Here is an 18,101-nt window from a genome sequence, read left to right on the forward strand (position 1 = left end):
GATCATAACCTAAATAAGTCAACAATGTAACATTGTTGCAAAAAAGTGAGCCCCATTCTGAGATGTACTAGCAGAAGTGTTGCACACAAAACTTGAGAAGTAATTATTTCACTCTACTCAGCACTGAAAGCCTCAACTGGAGCATTGTGTCCAGTCTTGGGTGCCACACTTCAGGAAATATATGGACAAAATCGGAGAAAGTCCAGAGGATAGCAACAAAAATGATTAGAGGTCTAGAAAACATGACCTACAAGGAATGATTGGAAAAACTGGGTTTGTTTAGTTTGGAGAAGAGAAGACTGTGGGGACATGATAACAGTGTGAACAAACAAACAGTCTTCAATCAAGTACATAAGAAGTTGTTATAAAGAGGAGGGTGATAAATTATTCTCCTTATCAACTGAGGACAGGACAAGAAGTAATGGGCTTAAATTGCAGCAAATGTTAGAAAAAACTTCCTCACTATAAGGGCAGTTGAGCAATGGAACAAATTAGCTAAGGAGGTTGTGGAATCTCCATTATAGGAGGTTTTACAGAACAGGTTAGACAAACACCTGTTGAGGTGGTCTAGATCAGTGGTTCTCAGCCTATTTACCACTGTGGGCCACATATGCATCTCTCTGTTAGGTGAGCCACCTCCACACAATATATATGTATATATTATATAAACACCTATATGGCCCTGACGATGTCACATGGACTGCAGCTGTGTGCTGACTGGGCCACACGTTGAGAATCACTGATCTAAATAATACTTAGTCCTGCATCAGTGCATAGGACTGGACTAGATGACCCATTAAGGTCCCTTCCAGTCTTACATGTCTATGATTTCATTCTATTGTATCAAGGAATGTTTAAGCACCAACTGATGGATATCACAAGGCCTAATGTGGATGAAAATTACTTAGCTTCAAGACCACTTGGAGCCTCTGCGGTACCCTTTGTGTGGTACAAGGTCTCTGGTATGGCAGATCTCTTATGCGAGGTTCTCGCTGAGATTTAGACCTTTTCTTGGCAGAAGTTTTGGTAATATTTCCTGCAGATCTCTCTCGCAAAGATCTAGAAAACAGTTGAGCTGTGGAAGCTGATGGAGAGCTATGGTCGTTTGAAGACAGTTATCCAGGCCTGGTGTAGGTTGGAGGCAGAGTTCCATCATAAGGAGATGAAGTTTTAGCTCCATTTTTCCAGGAATAACTCTTGAATCCTGAGCAAATCTTACACTTGGCTGGTACACAAGTATCCATCAAGCAGCAAATATAGAGCAAGAGGCCATCAATAACTGGATGGATTCCCGGCAAGTAAGGCAACATTTAAATCCAGGTACTTTTGGCATACCCCAAGGGGGGAAAAAGCTCCTTCAGACAAGGGGAGGGACTCTAAAAGCCTCTTAAAAAAGCTCAAATAAAACTAAAATTAAATTAAAATAAAACTGATAAACTAGTCTATTAGGACTAGGTAAATTAAAGATTAAGAAACTAAGAAAAAAACAGGTAACTATATTTCTTGGCATCACTGTTCCATTTCAGGCCATGGGTGGTTGAAAAGAAAATGAGGGTAGTTTGTCTGTCGCAACCCTACATGCCCCTCAGTATAGGGAATGAGGAGAGCTAGAGCACACATGCAGACCAAACAGGAACTGCTGCCAAAAATCTCCAACAAAGGCTTGTGGAAGAATGCACACCTGAAATGTAGCACCCACTAGGTTCTTAATTGCAGAAGAATGCCTAATCTTTTTTCCCAAGTGCAGAGAAAATTGGGAATGGGAATTCAGGGTTTCATCGAGTCTGGGAATGAAGAGAACATTCATCTTATCCATGCAGAATTCATTCAAGAGGATTCCTCCTAACTTGCTCCCGGTTCTGAGTTTCCTACTTTTAATGACCTGAGTTGTAAGGCAATGGCTCATCGAGGAAAACAGACTCCAGGCTGTTTGCTAAATGGAGGACCACTTCGCTTGTCATCAGGGAACAACTGGGACAGAGCCCATCAGCACTGCCTTCCAAAAAGGCTCCTTAGGTGTCTTGTGAGTGCTTCTTGTGCTTTAGTTCTCTCTCTTTACGTGCTCCACCAAGGAAAAGGAGGTAGAAGAAGTGAGGGCAGGTCGGTAACTTACTTACCTTGCTCTGTTAATTAAAACTTTAACTTTTAAGATTTAGTCAGCTATTCTGTCGTTTTGACAAGGTGAATCCAACAAACTAAAGTTTCTCTCTCTTTCTGTCAGTCCCCCCACCCTCACAACATTGCAAAAACAAACCCAAATACCTTTTGGACTCTCATCAGGACCTATCACTTCAAATTTGAGAGAAAATTCTATCTCAGTCCCAGACCTAACCTATCAATTTTGAAGCTATTAGACCTTTATCTGTTAATTTTGGATGGAACAGGGGCGAAGTTCAGCTATAACAGAAACTCAGCTGCCACCTTAACAATGCAGTAGCTACCATTTTGTAATTTCAGTTTTTCATGCCCCAAAAACCCAAAGATACTTAAGAGCATAAAAAGAATATCAGCATCTATTTTACAGACCTCTAGATAAAATGATATTAGGTCCTAGAGAATGCTTTTCATCAGTAGACCTCAAAATGCTTTAAAAGGTAATATCCTTTGTAAAGCCACTTTGAGATCTACCCACAACAAGACAGAAAATCTACTACTACTGGAATTAATAGGGAACTACATAATAATACTGAGTGCTTATTACCTTGATGTGCAAAATTGCTGTTCCTGGAGGATGAGCATCCGTTATTGATCTTAAAAGTTTTCCACTGGCCAGATCCCACATGGTAATCTGCAAACAAAGAGTTAATTTTCTTCAACACAAGCTTTTGCTATCAAGTGTGGAAACTGAAACAAGGTGTTCTCCTCCCCTCCCTGAATATCAGTAAATTAACAATTTTTTCAATTCAAGAAAGTTCCGATCTTAGATTTTCATCTCACAAAGAATTGACAACTTCTCTAAATTTGATTTGATGTACACTTTGTCTTGCTTGTCCATGAATAACCTGAAAAAAAAATCCACAGAGCTACAACGATAGCTATTGTTTACAGAAGCTCTCAGCAAAAACCTACTTCTCATCATCTTATATGTTATCAAATGAACGGATAATTATAATACATTCCTTAATTACCTACAATATACCATTTTTCAAACAGTGCAATACTTCATAGAATTTCTTCTAAAACATTAGATACATATATTTAACATCTACTCATGAACACTGCTCTGGATAGGTCAGACCTGTTGACCAAAAATCATTCTATTCTCTTCAGGTTCTTATACCATGCCCATCACCAAGATATTCAATCACACACCAGCACTGCATTAAGTGACATGTCTATCTGACAAGTGGTTTTTTCCATCCCAATTCTGTACACTCAAAGAAAAAACTGCAGGTTAATTTGAATTTTATTTTATTTCTGCATGCTGGGCTGTGTGTATTTTATTGTGAAAGTGAAGTCAAAGAAGCATAGTGAGGTTTAGATCTTATGGGAACATGTTCCACAGTCTTGGGCTGGCCTCTGGTAATCAAAGACTGCTTTGTAAAGCGTGAACACAAGAGGAAAGAATTAAAGTTGAATGTACTCAAATGAAACTTCTGTATGTATTTACTTCTGAGAGCTTTACTATATAATCTTAATGTACCGTATTTCCCCATGTATAAGATGCACCTTTTTTCAAAAAATTTGGGGTCTAAAAACTGGGTGCGTCTTATACAGTGGTACTTACCGGTGATTACCGTAATACATTTATTTTCAAATTTCGGGCCCCAAAATTAAGGTGCATCTTATACATGGGAGCAACTTATATATGGGGAAATACGGTAAGTTTTATTGTTATTGAGAGATTCCATGAACTGGAACTATTTGCCTAGAGAATCAATAGGGCATTGGCTTTCCCACACTTAAAGCAAGAGTTTTCCTCAGACTTGCTTCACTGACTCATTGAGGCCTTTATGCATTGGGTGCACAAAGTTTTCGGCAGTACAAACAAAAGGTCACCCTATGGAATCCCATGCCTATCTTAAAATATCACAAGGCTGGAGCAGTGCTACAACATGCATGTGCCAGAAGTTTACCTTCTCTGATTGCATGTAAAGAAATATTTAAAAAAATATAAAACTGAATACATGCAAAATGCTATTTTCATAGATTTGTAACAGCCTAATCAAAACTAAATTTCCACCAGACTCTCAAAAGGAATTTGCGTCCCTTTGCTAACCACCTCCCTGCTACCTTTCAATTTTCTATCCTGAGCCATTGTTACACTGGGAAAAAAAATTATAATTGTGCTTTTTTAAAAAAAATTGGGAAATTATTTTTCCCTCACTCTCCTTGTTCTCTAATTGAACAGTTTTTACTCAAACTTTAAAAGAAAACCTCATCCTCTAACGGTGATCAGACTGAGAAAATTTCAGCATGAACGGTCAAAATGTTATGAAACTTGAGCAACTGAAATCATGTTATTAAATAGGAAATGCTCAGGCAATTGTAACTATATTTCCCTGTCACTCTAGCTATAATGCTGCTAAAGAACTTAATGATTAATATACCTAAAAGTTTTAAGACTTCTAGAAAGCTAAATTCTGAACACAGCTTTTATGTATTTTTACTTCTATTTTTATAGAATAAAAGTTTATTTGCAAGTCAGAGTCTTAAAAACACTAAAAGTGTGGGTGATGGGTGTGCTGAGACTAAGGAAAGAAAAGACTTAGTTCCATGCCATTGCCCTCAGTTTTGCCCAAGCATTATAGAACAGAAAGATAAGAGGGGCGCACTGGGGCAATGATCAAGTTCCCACACTTCAGGGTATTAGTACAGAAACTCATTAGAACATGGTATTGTGAAAAAAAATGTTCAAGCATCTTCCTCACTTGGAGGAAACTCATGTCTCCAATTTTTACTTACTGAAATTGGTTTGAAAGGTAGGCATTTCAGCCACTGCTAATCAAAGTGTACAGAAACTAATATTCAAGGAATGTATTTATTTTACAACATCCCCAGCTAATACCCACCACCCTGCTTCTTCCCCTACATTCCCTCTCACAACCCAAGAAGAGAATACTACAGAATGAAGAAAATAAGATGACAACAGAGTAAGGATATTATTACAAGAGGCAGATATTTTTCCATTGCTACAAAAAGAGTGAAAGGTAACTGGTGAAAAAGCATAATGAGGAGCAAAAGGAAATGAAGATAAAGAAAAAATAGGCATGTTGAGGTTTTGGAAAAGATTTCAGAATTTTTTTATCTTAAAATGTTGTTCTGATATGAAACTTATCTCCTTGAGAGACAATGTGGATGAGGTAATATCTTTTATTGAACCAACTTCTGTTGAGAGAGATGAGCTCTCTATTGTCTGTCTCAACAAACAGAAGTTGGTTTAATTAATACCTCACCCACTTCGTCTCTCTAATATCCTGGGATTAACATGGTTACCACAACACTGCATAAAACATTTTATCTCCTTGGATTTCTGATTTTATAAACTATGCATAATATTTGTTCAAGGATTCCTTTCTTTAGGACTAGAGACAGGCCCAAACTGCAAAATTAAATCACAACCCTTTTCCCCCAAAGTCTGAGAAACTTTGGACCTATTGCTTTATTATAATACATCTAACCAGAACTCTGAGCAGCAGCCCCAAACTTTGAGGAAAATCTGGATTCAGATGTGAGCTACTCAAACCAATCCCAGCTCTCAAAATAATTCAGGTTTTCAAATGGAGCATATAATTCCTAGATAACACCCAGATCAAACAGGAAAGGTTAGATCCAAATCAACCGGCTCTCTTGGAAGAGATGTTGGTAGACAAGCACACTGCACTAAGAGAAACTGTTGTCCTTCAAACAACAATCATTCCCAAATCTTAATCCTGTTCCCTAACATCCTATTAAATTAAGTCAGTTACCTGTCCTTTTGCAAAGCCACACAGAAGTCTTGAACAGTCATTGTTGATACTGAGAGCTGAGATCGCTCCATATTGGGCCCCAACAGCAGTGCTGCCCAGACAAAGCCGAAGAGCCTGGTTTGGATCTAAACAAGAAACAGGATTAGTAAGAAAATGGTGATAAAATAAAGATATAATTATTAAAATTAAGGCCTTAGTCCTGCAAACACTTATGCACACACTTCACTTTGAGTATGGATATTATTCACATGCTTAAAGTTAAGCACATAAATAAGAATTTTCAAGAGCAGTATGTAGGCCAGAAAAGAGAAGGAAAACACTGTATTTGCTTGACTTAATAGATTACTTTATTCAGAACACAATATGGGGGGGAGGGAGTGTTGAAAACTACATCAGAAAAAAACAATTTTAATGATTTTTTGAAAAAACAAGCAATAATTTAAAATATTAAATATTTCTTTGGTGGTTGCTATCAGAGCTTTTTTCCTTTAAAAAAAAAAAAAAAAAAACAACAAACAAGTGGATTCTAGCAGGGAAGTCCATTTTCTTTACCTGAAATTTCTGGACACTATTTAACAAGGAAGTTAATAAATTCCAACCTGAAACAATGTTTATCTGAAAACGTTAGCTACATATTGAAAGGGAAGCATAATTCCTTCTGAAGTTGACATCTGAAACACTGAAGTTTCTTCCCTATCGTCTCAAAACACAATCAGTTCCTTCCTACTTTAATTTTATTTACAGCCTGGCAGTTAGGAGGAAAATTAGAGCCTCCATAATTTTTTTTAAACTTGTTTTGTGAGTTGTAACCTTAATTTAAAAGAAAAAAATTATATTGTCTTACATATTTATTGAAGCTAATCTTATAGCTTCCAAAAATGTTTTAAAAAACTTACTACATGGAGGTGACAGTTTTCTTACTAACAAGATAAACTGATGCAGGCAGGCAGACTAAATGATTATGATGGTCCCTTCTGACCTTAAACCCAATGAGTCTATAAAATAACTTATTTTTATTACCAATCCAGTTTTTTAATTTTTACATACACTGGATTTCTCTTTTAACAATCACTTTTGTAAGTAATATTAGCACAGAATTTTCAACTATAACATTCAACAGTGCATCACCATCTGAAGTCTTCCACATGCAGCCCTTTACCAATCTAGCTATAAAGTGTTATTAGCTAGCTTTACTTCATTAATGCTGAAATTACTTCTGAATGCTATTTTTAGCCCTACAATGTGAACTCAAGTCAGTTGATCCAGGCACTGAGACTTGCTGTGTAGAAGTACCCTTAAAGTCTGAGTCACTGAGTTCTCTGACAGCAGAGGTCCCAAACTCTCTAAAGGTCCTTTCTGAATCTTTTTTCTTTTTAATTGCTCCACAATTAGCTGCCACATTTCTGGTGACAAGGCACTGGAGAGACAAGTTGGGAAAACAGAAGCCTCTGTATCAGGTCTGCACTCTGCATCCAACAAGCTCTCATAGAGCTTTCTTATAAGAGAAAAAGCTTCAGTCTGGAGCGCCTCTCCTTGTGTGCGCTTCTTGAAGAACCTGCAAATCGCACATTTAGCAATGATACGTTCCTCACCCAGACAAAAAAAGCATCTGTCATGGGCATCAGAGGAATGATTCCCCCCCTGCATTCCCCAGAAAGACATGGCTTGAAGCTTGAAGGGCTGGGCTCTGCCATGAACTGCCTCCCTTAATAAAAAAACCCAGCTAATGAACTAATTGAAACAGTAACAAGTACACTATTAACTATAAATAAATTAACCATCAAACATGTTATCTGCCAACTATCAGACTAAACACTAAGCAATAAGATTACTATGAAGTGACACTGTTGTTCTACTCAGTGCCTAAGGGGTTAGAAGAAACGGAGTGGTGGTTGGGGTCGCTATGCCCTTTATGCCCACCAAGAGGACGAACACAAGGACATGCAGGGCGCGTGCGCAACCCCTACTTGACACTGCTAGTGAAAATGTTTTAAACTCCTGTGCTGGTGCACTGAGTGAGAGCCACATGTGCAGTAATTTGAAGAACAAACTGTTTAAAATGTATAAATAGCATTTAGCCAAATTAAGATATTTGGAAGACATATGACTCAAGGGACGTTACTGCTTTCTAATGAACTGATTAAATAAGTAAATAAAAATGTGGCACAGAAAGGTTATTTACAGCACAGGTGAGGACTGAGCCCAAAGAAACTCCAGCCTGAGAAGGGACACAGCTGTTCTATGTCAGCTGTGTGTGCAGGACATACATTTCTTGGGAGTCTGGTTCAAGGCTGTGGAATAAACTCCCACAGGAACTAGAGACCATCACAAACCTCTGCACCTTTCACTCCAAGTGCAAGACTCACTCCTTTCACTTGCCTTCTCGAATACAAACAGAGCAGTGAGCGCCGTGTAACTTGAAAGCTTGTCTCTCTCACCAATAGAAGCTGGTCTAGTACAAGATATTACCTCATCCACCTTGTCTTTCACATGAAGTGCGAACATTTATAAAAGAAAACACTACACCTCTGCACATTCAAGGGGAGAGGAGGAAGGAACAAACCCACATGATAGGTTTTCATAAAACTAGGTTATTTACCAGTAACTGATGTTCTTCGAGATGTGTTGCTCATGTCCATTCCACTATAGGTGAGTGCACGCCACCGTGCACAGTTCCTGGAACTTTTTTCCCCTTAGCAGATCCCATAGGGGCAGCTCTGGTGCCCCCTGGAGTCCCGCGCACATGCCGCGGTATATGAGGCACTGCCAGCCCTACGCCCCCTCAGTCCCTTCTTTCTGCCAACTCTGGCAGCAGGGACGGCGGGTGGGTTGGGGAATGGACATGAGCAACATATCTCAAAGAACATCAGTTACTGGAAAGTAACCTTGTCTTCTTCTTCGAGTGATTGCTCATGTCCATTCCACTATAGGTGACTAACAAGCAATACCTTGGAAGTGAGTTGGAGTTACCGGTGAGCTGCCCTCAGCACCACTTTGCCGAATCCCGTGTCCTCTCTCACTTGCTGGACGATGGCGTAGTGGGACGTGAATGTATGCACTGACAACCAGGTGGCAGCTTTGCAGATGTCCTGCAGGGGCACTCTCTCCCAGTAAGCTGTAAATGAGTCTTGAGCTCTGGTTGAGTGTGCTGTGATGGTTCCCAGAAGCGGCACCTCGCCTGCTCATAGCAGAACATGATGCATGATGTAATACTGGGGGAGATACATTGGGTAGAGACAGGTGAGTTTTTCATCCGGTCAGCCACAGCGACGAAGAGCTGCATCAATTTACGGAATGTCTTTGTATGCTCGATGTAGGCCAAGGCTCCTCTCACATCCAGCGAATGCCATCTCCTCTCCTCCTTTGAGCCCTGCAGTTTGGGAAAAAACACGGGGAGAAAAATATCTTGGTTACAATGAAATTGGGAAACCACCTTGGGCAGGAAGGCTGGATGCAGCCTTAATTGCACCTTATCCTTATAAAATACTGTATAAGGGGGCTCCGAGGTCAAGGCCCTAATCTCAGAGACCCTCCTAGTTGAGGTAATGGTCACCAGGAAGGCTACCTTCCATGTAAGCATGAGCAGAGGGCATGAAGCCATGGGTTCAAAGGGGGGCGGGGGGGACGACCTCTGAGTCTCAAGAGGACCAGGCTGAAATCCCAGGGAGGCACCGGGTCACGGACCTGCGGTTAAAGCCTCTCCACCCCTTTGAGGAACCTGACCGACATGGGATGGGAGAACAGGGATCTCCCCCCTAGCGGCTGATGGAAGGCCGAAATGGCTGCCAGGTGAACCTTTAGCAAGGCCAGTGCCAGACCCTGGAGCTTTAGCTGGAGCAGGTACTCCAGGATCGCCTGTATAGGCAAGAGGCTGGACAGAATACCCCAGGACTCCGCCCAACAGGCAAACTGCCTCCACTTACGCAATACACGACCTGTGTGGAAAGCTTCCTGCTGCCAAGACCTGCGCCGAGCAGGCACTCTCTCCCTCCATCAGCCACAGAGCCTCCAGGCCATGAGGTGAAGGGAGTCCAGGTCCAGATGCAACAGGCAACCATGGTCCTGGAAGAGAAGGTCACGCCGCCTCGGAAACTCCAGGGGCGGGATGATCAAAAGTCCAGAAGCATGCTGAACCAGTGCTGTCTTGGCCAGGCTGGAGCGATGAGTATAACGTCCACCCTGTCCCTCTTTATTTTCAATGGGACTTTGGGCAGGAGCAGAATGGGCAGAAACCCGTGCATGAGAGCCCCCGTCCAGTCGATGAGGAACACGTCGGAAATCGACCCAGTCTTACAACCCTGGAGCAAGCAGAACCTTGGACACTTTGTGTTCCAGGCCAACACAAATAGGTCCAGTTGGGGAACACCTCACTTCTGGAAGATCATACTCACGACCTCCGGGTGCAACGACCAGTCGTGGCGGGGTAGAAACGACCTGCTGAGGCGATCTGCCTCATCATTCCTCACTCCCAGGAGGTGAGAGGCAGTCAAGTGGAAATCGTGCCTCATGGCCAAGTCCCAAAAGCGGATGGCTTCCTCGCAGAGGGCCAAGGAGCACGCTCCCCCCTGCCTGTTTATGTAAAACATAGCTGTCCATCAGCACCTGCACCACGCTGCCTGTCAGGAATCGGAGGAACACCTTGCACGCTAGGCAAATGGCCCTCAGCTCCTTCATGTTTATGTGCAGGTGACTGTCCTCCCCTGACTGCCAAGGTTGGCGCCAATGTGGGCTCCCCATCCTACATCGGAGATTAGGGTGACTGACGGGACCAGTTTCTTGAATGGAACGCCCTTCATCACTGCCCTGGAAGACCTCCAGCAGTTTAGGGAGGCTAGGACTGGCGGGGGAACTGTGACCACCCAATTCAGTGGGTGTCTGCTCGGCACATATATCGAAGCCAACCACGCCTGAAGCGGTCTGAGCCTCAGGCGAGCTAGTCTCATTACGTACATGCACGCTGCCACGTGGCCTAACAGCTGTAGACAGTGCGTAACTGTTGTCGTGGGGCATCGGTGCAGCTGGGAGATGATAGAGACCATCGCCTCAAACCATGGCTGAGGCAGGAAGGCTCTGGCCTGGGAGCATCCAGGGTGGCCCCAATGAATTCTATACGTTGCACTGGGGTTAATGTGGACTTCTGCTCGTTTATGAGCAGTCTCAGCCTGCTGCACATGGAGCAAGCGAACATCACGCTTTCCTGCACTTGGGACCTACACCTACCCCTGAGCAGCCAATCGTCCAGGTAAGGAAAGATTTGCACACCCTTTTGTCTCAAGTGGGCCAACCACTACCGCCATACATTTAGTGAACACCCTTGGAGCCGAAGATAGGCCAAAGGGCAGAGCTGTAAAGTGGTAGTGGCAGCCAGCCACAGTGAAATGGAGGAAACGCCTGGGGCTGAGGAGAATGGACACATAGAAGTATGCGTCCTTGAGATCGAGGGCGGCATACCAGTCTCCTTCATCCACAGAAGGGAATTATGGAGGCCAGGGAAACCATGTGAAACCTGAGTCATTTGACATATTTGTTTAGATGACGCAGGTCTAATATGGGTCTTAGACCCTCTTTGCCTTGGGGATGAAGAAGTACCTCGAATAGAGCACCTTCCTCCTTCTGCCTTGAGGGACCATTTCCACTGCTCCTATGTTGAGGAAGGTGTCCACCTCCTGCAAGAGGAGTTGCTCGTGAGAGGGGTCCCTGAAGAGGGACGTAGGGGGAGGGTTGGTGTGGGGGGGTAGAAGCTAACTGTAGGACATAGCCCTCTGAGACTATCCCAAGGACCCAATGGTCCTACGTGATCTTTGCCCATTCGGGATAGAAGGGCCTTAACCTGTTTAGGAAGGAGCGGGGCAGATCCAGGAGAGCAGTAGAGGCACCACTCTCGGGTGCACCATCAAAACTGCCTCCTCTGATTGCCCAACCCTCGGGAGGGGAGGGGGGGCCTACTGGGGGGCTGAAGGACGAGCTGGGGGGTTTATTCCTCTTTTTAAACCCCCTATTTCTGTCCCTATTTCTATAGGGTTGAAAGGGCCTAGGTGGAGGCCTTGGCTGCTGCTGTGCATGGGGCCGTGACTGCCGCCTGGAAGTCTAGGGCATGTACAGTCCCTGGGAGCGAAACGTGGAGTCCTTCAGGCCGTGCAGCTTCACATCGGTCTGGTCGGAGAATAGGGCTGACCCATCAAAGGGCAGGTCCTGGATCGACTGCTGCACCTCCTGGGACAGGTCCAAGGATCTCAGCCACGAGCACCTTCTCATGGAAATGGTGGAAACTATGGCCCTACCCACCGAGTCAGCAGCATCACTGGATATCTAGTGCACTGCCCTAGCCACCATGATTCCTTTGTCCAGGACATTGGTAAAGTCTGCAGCCTGGTCTGGGGCAGGGCTCAGTGAACTGCCTGAGGGAGTCCCACAAGTTAAAATTATATCTACCCAGGAGGGCCTGATGGTTGGCAATCCTGAACTGCAAGGCTGCCGTGGAATAAATCTTTCTCCCAAACAAATCCTTCTCCCAAACAAATCCAGCTTTTTGTGGTCTTGTTCTTGGGAGTGGAACCTGGCTGACCTTGCCTGTCTCACTGGTTGGCCATGTCTACCACCAGGGTTCCAGGGGCTGGGTGAGTGAACAGATACTTGAACCCTTCGGCAGGGACATAATACTTTATCTCGGCCATCTGTGACGTAGGGGCGACTGAGGAAGGGGTCTGCCATAGGGCCTTTACAATTTTGAGGACCCTTTCGTGGACTGGTAGGGCAACTCTCACTGAGGCAGCCGCCGCCAGCACATTGAAAAGGCTATCGCCGGCCTCTTCTAACTCCTTCACCTCCAGCCCCAAGTTAGAGGCCATTCTCTTGAGCAGCTCCTAGTGCGTCCTGAAATCCTCCAGTGGCGCCATGTAGTCCCGGGAGACTGCCTCATCCGATGAAGAGGATGAGGACTGCCGAGGCGCGTCCTGCAGGTGCTCCCCCTCCTGATGAAGGGTTGCACCCATAGAGGGCCCCTCCATGGAGTCCAACTCCTTGTCCGAGGAGTGGTGTCTATGGGCCTTCTCCTGCGCTGGAGGCACGGACTGCACCCCCAATGACAGGATGGGTTGGGGCCCCAGTCCCATCTGGATACCCCATGGGGCCCAATAAGGCTATCGTTGCGCCATTGACCCTGAGGCCAACTTGGGGCTGACTGTGCCACAGGCGGTGATGTTCTGTGGGGGCGTCAGCTCTCCCGACGACTGTCCCCCCGGGAGACCCCGAGCCCACTGGACCAGCGTTTCTGTGCATGTCCTTGGTTCTGGGCACCCTTTCGTGCCAGGGATTGCCCTCTCGATGTCTCCGACCTGGAGGACAATGAGGACTGCCTCCGTCGTCGCGAGCGGTGCCGGCAAGTGGTGATGCGCTCCGAAGAGCTCAGTACCGGAGCATTGTCTCGGTACCGATGACTTTTGGTACCGCTTGCCCTTTGGTGACAGACTGGCGCCGCTCCGAACTCCGCGGTGCCGAGCCGGACTCCGGCAACCGGGTTCCGCATCGGGGACTGCGTGGTGCCAGGTCCTCCAATGGCAACCGGGTTCTGCGCCGCCTTGGTGCAGGTGAACTCCTCAGTGCTGGGGATCTGGAGCGGGAGCTGACCGAGCGCTGCCTGGCAGACCTCCACCAGTGCCGCCTCTTGGAATGCGCTGCCTCCGGTGTCAGGGACCAATGTCGTCTCCAAGAGGGAGGCTCCTCGTCCTGAGTCAAAGCAGGCCAGCTCGCCGCTGCCAACCTGGAGCGACAGCTGGGGGAGCGTCCTCATTCTACCCCCGGTGGCCCTCTGGCGGGAGATCTTCCTCCCCATACTAGGGATCTCCACCGCCCTTCAGGGGGACCCAGTGCGGGTTTGCCCCAGGACACCGGCCCCTTCTCCCTTGGCGGGGGGGTGGGGGCAGAGGTGGCGTAGGCAAGGCCAACAAGGGTCTTGCCACCTGAAAAGCCTCTAGTGTCGACAGGGGTACTCTCCCACTTCCAGGAGTTCGGGGAGGCTCCCTGCATGGAGATGCAGGCACAGGAGAAGATTCGACGGGCCAGGTTCAGTGCATCTCCGCACACGACCCTGCCCGTACCGACAGCGCAGGGGATGTCCACGCTCCGCTCGCTGCTTCTTCCTTTTCAGTACTGGTGATGTTGCTCGGTGCCGAGTCGAGGCTTGTGCCGGTGGTGCACTCTGCACCGAGGTCACGCTCAGCATCGAGGTGGAGCGGGCCGGCTCAGACGCTGGGCAGAGCGCTGCCTCCATGAATCATAGAATCATAGAGTTGGAAGGGACCTCAGGAGGTCATCTAGTCCAACCCCCTGCTCAAAGCAGGACTAACCTCAGCTATATCATCCCAGCCAGGGCTTTGTCAAGCCTCAGCTTAAAAACCTCTAAGGATGGAGATTCCACCACCTCCCTAGGTAACCTATTCCAGTGCTTCACCACCCTCCTAGTAAAAAACTTTTTCCTAATGTCCAACCTAGACCTCCCGCCCTGCAACTTGAGACCGTTGCTCCTTGTTCTGTCATCTGCCACCACCGAGAACAGCCTAGCCCCATCCTCCCTGGAACCCCCTTTCAGGTAGTTAAAGGCCGCTATCAAATCCCCCTTCAATCTTCTCTTTTTCAGACTAAACAAGCCCAGTTCCCTCAGCCTCTCCTCATAAGTCTTGTGCTCCAGCCCCCTAATCATTTTGGTTGCCCTCTTCTGGACTCTCTCCAACTTGTCCACATCCTTTTTGTAGTGGGGGGCCCAAAACTGGACACAATATTCTAAATGCGGCCTCACCAATGCCGAATAGAGGGGAATAATCACTTTCCGTGACCTGCTGGCAATGCCCCTCCTAATGCAGCCCAATATGCCATTAGCCTTCTTGACACAACCAGGGCACACTGCTGACTCATATCCAGCTTTTTATCCACCACTACCCCCAGGTCCCTTTCTGCAGAGCTGCTGCCCAGCTCGTCGGTCCCCAGTCTATAGCTGTGCATGGGATTCTTCCTTCCTAAGTGGAGGACTCTGCACTTGTCCTTGTTGAACCTCATTAGATTTCTTTTGGCCCAATCCTCCAGTTTGTTTAGGTCCTTCTGTATCCTATACCTACCTTCCAGGGTATCTACCACTCCCACCAGCTTAGTGTCGTCCGCAAACTTGCTGAGGGTGCAATCCACCCCATCCTCCAGATCATTAATAAAGATGTTGAACAAAACCGGCCCCAGGACCGACCCCTGGGGAACTCTGCTTGTGACCGGTTGCCAGCCAGACATGGAGCCATTGATCACTACTCGTTGAGCCCTATGCTCTAGCCAGTTCTCTATCCATTTTATAGTCCATTCATCCAACCCATACTTCTTTAACTTGCCGATAAGAATACTGTGAGAGACCGTATCAAAAGCTTTGCTAAAGTCAAGGTATATCACGTCCACCGCCTTCCCTACATCCACAGAGCCAGTCACCTCATCATAGAAAGCAATCAGGTTGGTCAGGCATGACTTTCCCTTAGTGAATCCGTGTTGACTGTTCCTGATCACCTTCCTCTCTTCCAAGTGCCTTAAAATGGATTCCTTAAGGACCTGCTCCATGATTTTTCCAGGGATTGAGGTGAGGCTGACCGGTCTGTAGTTCCCTGGATCCTCTTTCCTCCCTTTTTTGAAGATGGGCACTATATTTGCTTTTTTCCAGTCCTCAGGGACCTCCCCCTGTTGCCACGAGCTTTCAAAGATAATAGCCAATGGCTCTGAAATCACCTCAGCCAACTCCCTCAGCACCCTCGGGTGCATTGCATCCGGCCCCATGGACTTGTGAATGTCCAATCTTTCTAAATAGTCTTGAATCCATTCCTTCAGCACTGCGGGATGTTCGCCTCCTTCCCATTCTGTGCCACCCAGTACGGCAGTCTGGGAGCTGATCTTGTCTGTGAGCAGGGCTTTTAACCGGATCTTTCGGTCCTCAGTTTAAAGTCCTGCAGATCTTGCACTTGTTGTTTCTGTGCGCTTCCCCCCAAGTGCTTAAGGCACCGATCATGGGGGGGGGGAGGGGGTGTGTGTGTGTGTGTGTGTGTGTGTGTGTGTCACTGAGCAGGAAGGCCTTCTCACAGGAGGCACATGGCTTGAATCCCAGCGAGCAGAGCATAGCCCGGCCCGCTCTAAGTCCCCGCAGAGACTTGCTTATCTAACTACACTTAACAATCACTTAACTACTTAAAAACTAACTAAACTATTTAGAACAACAAACAGTTCAAAGAAGGGGAATAGAACTTGCTGAGAGCAAGGCTAGTTCCAGCAACCATCACGGGCAGAAAGAAGTAACTGTGGGGGCATAGCGCCGGCAGTGCCTCATATACCGTGGCATGTGCGCAGGACTCCAGAGGGCACCAGAGCCATCCCTATGGGATCTGCTAAGGGGAAAAAAGTTCCGGGAACTGTGCACGGAGGCATTTGCTCATGTCCATTCCACTATAGATGAGTAATCACTTGAAGAAGAACCATGCTTAATGTATTTCTAGAATGTGCTCAGACACTCCTGTGATGAGGACGGTACAAGAACTCATATATAATGGAATAGATTAGATTATACTAGGCCATAAAGAAAGGATCCCACAGAAGCTTTTATGAGTTCACAGAACTATAGTCAAAACAAATAGCCCTACACAAGTATACTCTGAACAAATATACTGTAAACAGTTTGCCAGAAGCTGGGAATGGGCAATGGGATGGATTACTTGATGATTGCCTGTTCTGTTCATTTCCTCTGAAGTATGTGGCATTGGACACTGTCGGAAGACAGGATACTGGGCTAGGTGGACATTGGTCGGACCCAGAATGGTCATTCTTACGTTATGTTAGGTGTCCACTTGTCACTAAACAAATCATAAAAATTTCAAAAGCAGAAAGTCCAAGATGTTTTGCATGTAAAAATCTTTGAAGTCTGGAAGCACAGCACACAAATCGTACATAGTTACAAATATGAGACAAGAGGGCCCCTGATCTCCCAGACTAAAAAATGCAACATATGGAACAACTCACTCCTAGTAGAACACAGCAGTTCTTCATATTGAAGCACAAGTTATATTCTGACAGGTCCATATCAGGTTATTGAAAAGGAATGAGTTAGTAAACTACCTATCAAAACGGAGTAAGAAAATTAATGCATTTGGCAAATCACTTGCTACAAGACAAACACCGGGACAAGAGGGAAATGGAGAGCTGGTTCCATTAGCTGGCCATTTTGAGGACTCCTTTGACCAGTAACAGAGATTTAGCACAACCGAGTACCTTGCTAACTCTCTACTTTTAAATCCCTAAGGGAAGATAACAGCAGGACCAATAAAAAACTTGAGTTCTAAAACCACCTTGAACTAGCACTACCTGAGAGCTGCCAACCACAACAAACCAAATGGAGTAAATTGTAGACTATGGTCTCACTCTCAAGTAGCACAGTGGCTCCCTAGAGAGTCACCACTTGCTGCAGCCCAGACACAAACAGCTTAAGCCCTTGCCTACCTGCATTACCACTATAACTATCTTGAGAGACCAGCCACTGTGAACTGTCAAACTGAGCTGAATAATGTATCTAGACACCAGTTCCATTTGTCAGCTAGATCAGCTGTAGCAGCAAGTCGCTCCTTTAAAGGGCTGATAGAAACTGTTGTCAGTTTGTGGGGGGTTCTAGGTTTTCTTCCCCTTTGAAGGCCTGATGGAGCTGCTATCCCCTGACAGGAGGAGGAACCAGACTTCTCCATTAAAGAGTCACCACTTGCTGCTTGCAGGGGGAGTCAGGCCTAGGCCTCACAGATGTACTCTGCTTTGCCAGGCTTGGAGAGACATCACCTCCTGGAAAAGTAGCCAAAGGCGGCCTACATTAAAGAGTCACAAACAGCACATTTGCTTTTAGTTCTCTTCTACTGTTCTTGGAGGAGAACAAACAGAACAAAAAAAGTCAGACCCTCAAAACTAATATTGTTGATATAGTAGGCAGTAAGCTGCAACAGCCAGCAAGAGAGTCCTGTCTCCTTCGCTGCCCAGCTCACATGCCAGGTTACCATATATTGCAGTTCAGGGCATTTCAGCATTCAAAACAGCACTGTAAAGCAGATTAAGAGACATAAGCCATGCAAAGTACATGCACAATGCATTACTACTATACCTTTTCCTTTTCAGTCCATGGGGAAAGGGTCAAGAAAGAAA

General features: G+C 45.8%; 1 protein-coding gene across 4 annotated transcripts in view; it reads right to left on the minus strand.

The window, feature by feature from the left end:
* The window catches only part of VPS8 (VPS8 subunit of CORVET complex), a 223,567-nt gene that overhangs the window by 181,982 nt on the left and 23,484 nt on the right, over positions 1-18,101 (minus strand). For all 4 annotated transcript variants that reach the window (XM_067538775.1, XM_067538776.1, XM_067538774.1 and 1 more), the window contains 2 exons: positions 5,910-6,034; positions 2,702-2,788 (listed from right to left, as the gene is read on the minus strand). In XM_067538775.1, coding sequence (XP_067394876.1) covers positions 2,702-2,788; positions 5,910-6,034 — 212 coding nt within the window. The remainder of the gene's footprint in view (positions 1-2,701; positions 2,789-5,909; positions 6,035-18,101) is intronic.

Source organism: Emydura macquarii, unplaced genomic scaffold (assembly GCF_026122565.2).
Source record: "Emydura macquarii macquarii isolate MOO-44397 ecotype Brisbane River unplaced genomic scaffold, CSIRO-AGI_Emac_v2 contig_499, whole genome shotgun sequence".
NCBI classification, from domain to species: domain Eukaryota; kingdom Metazoa; phylum Chordata; order Testudines; family Chelidae; genus Emydura; species Emydura macquarii.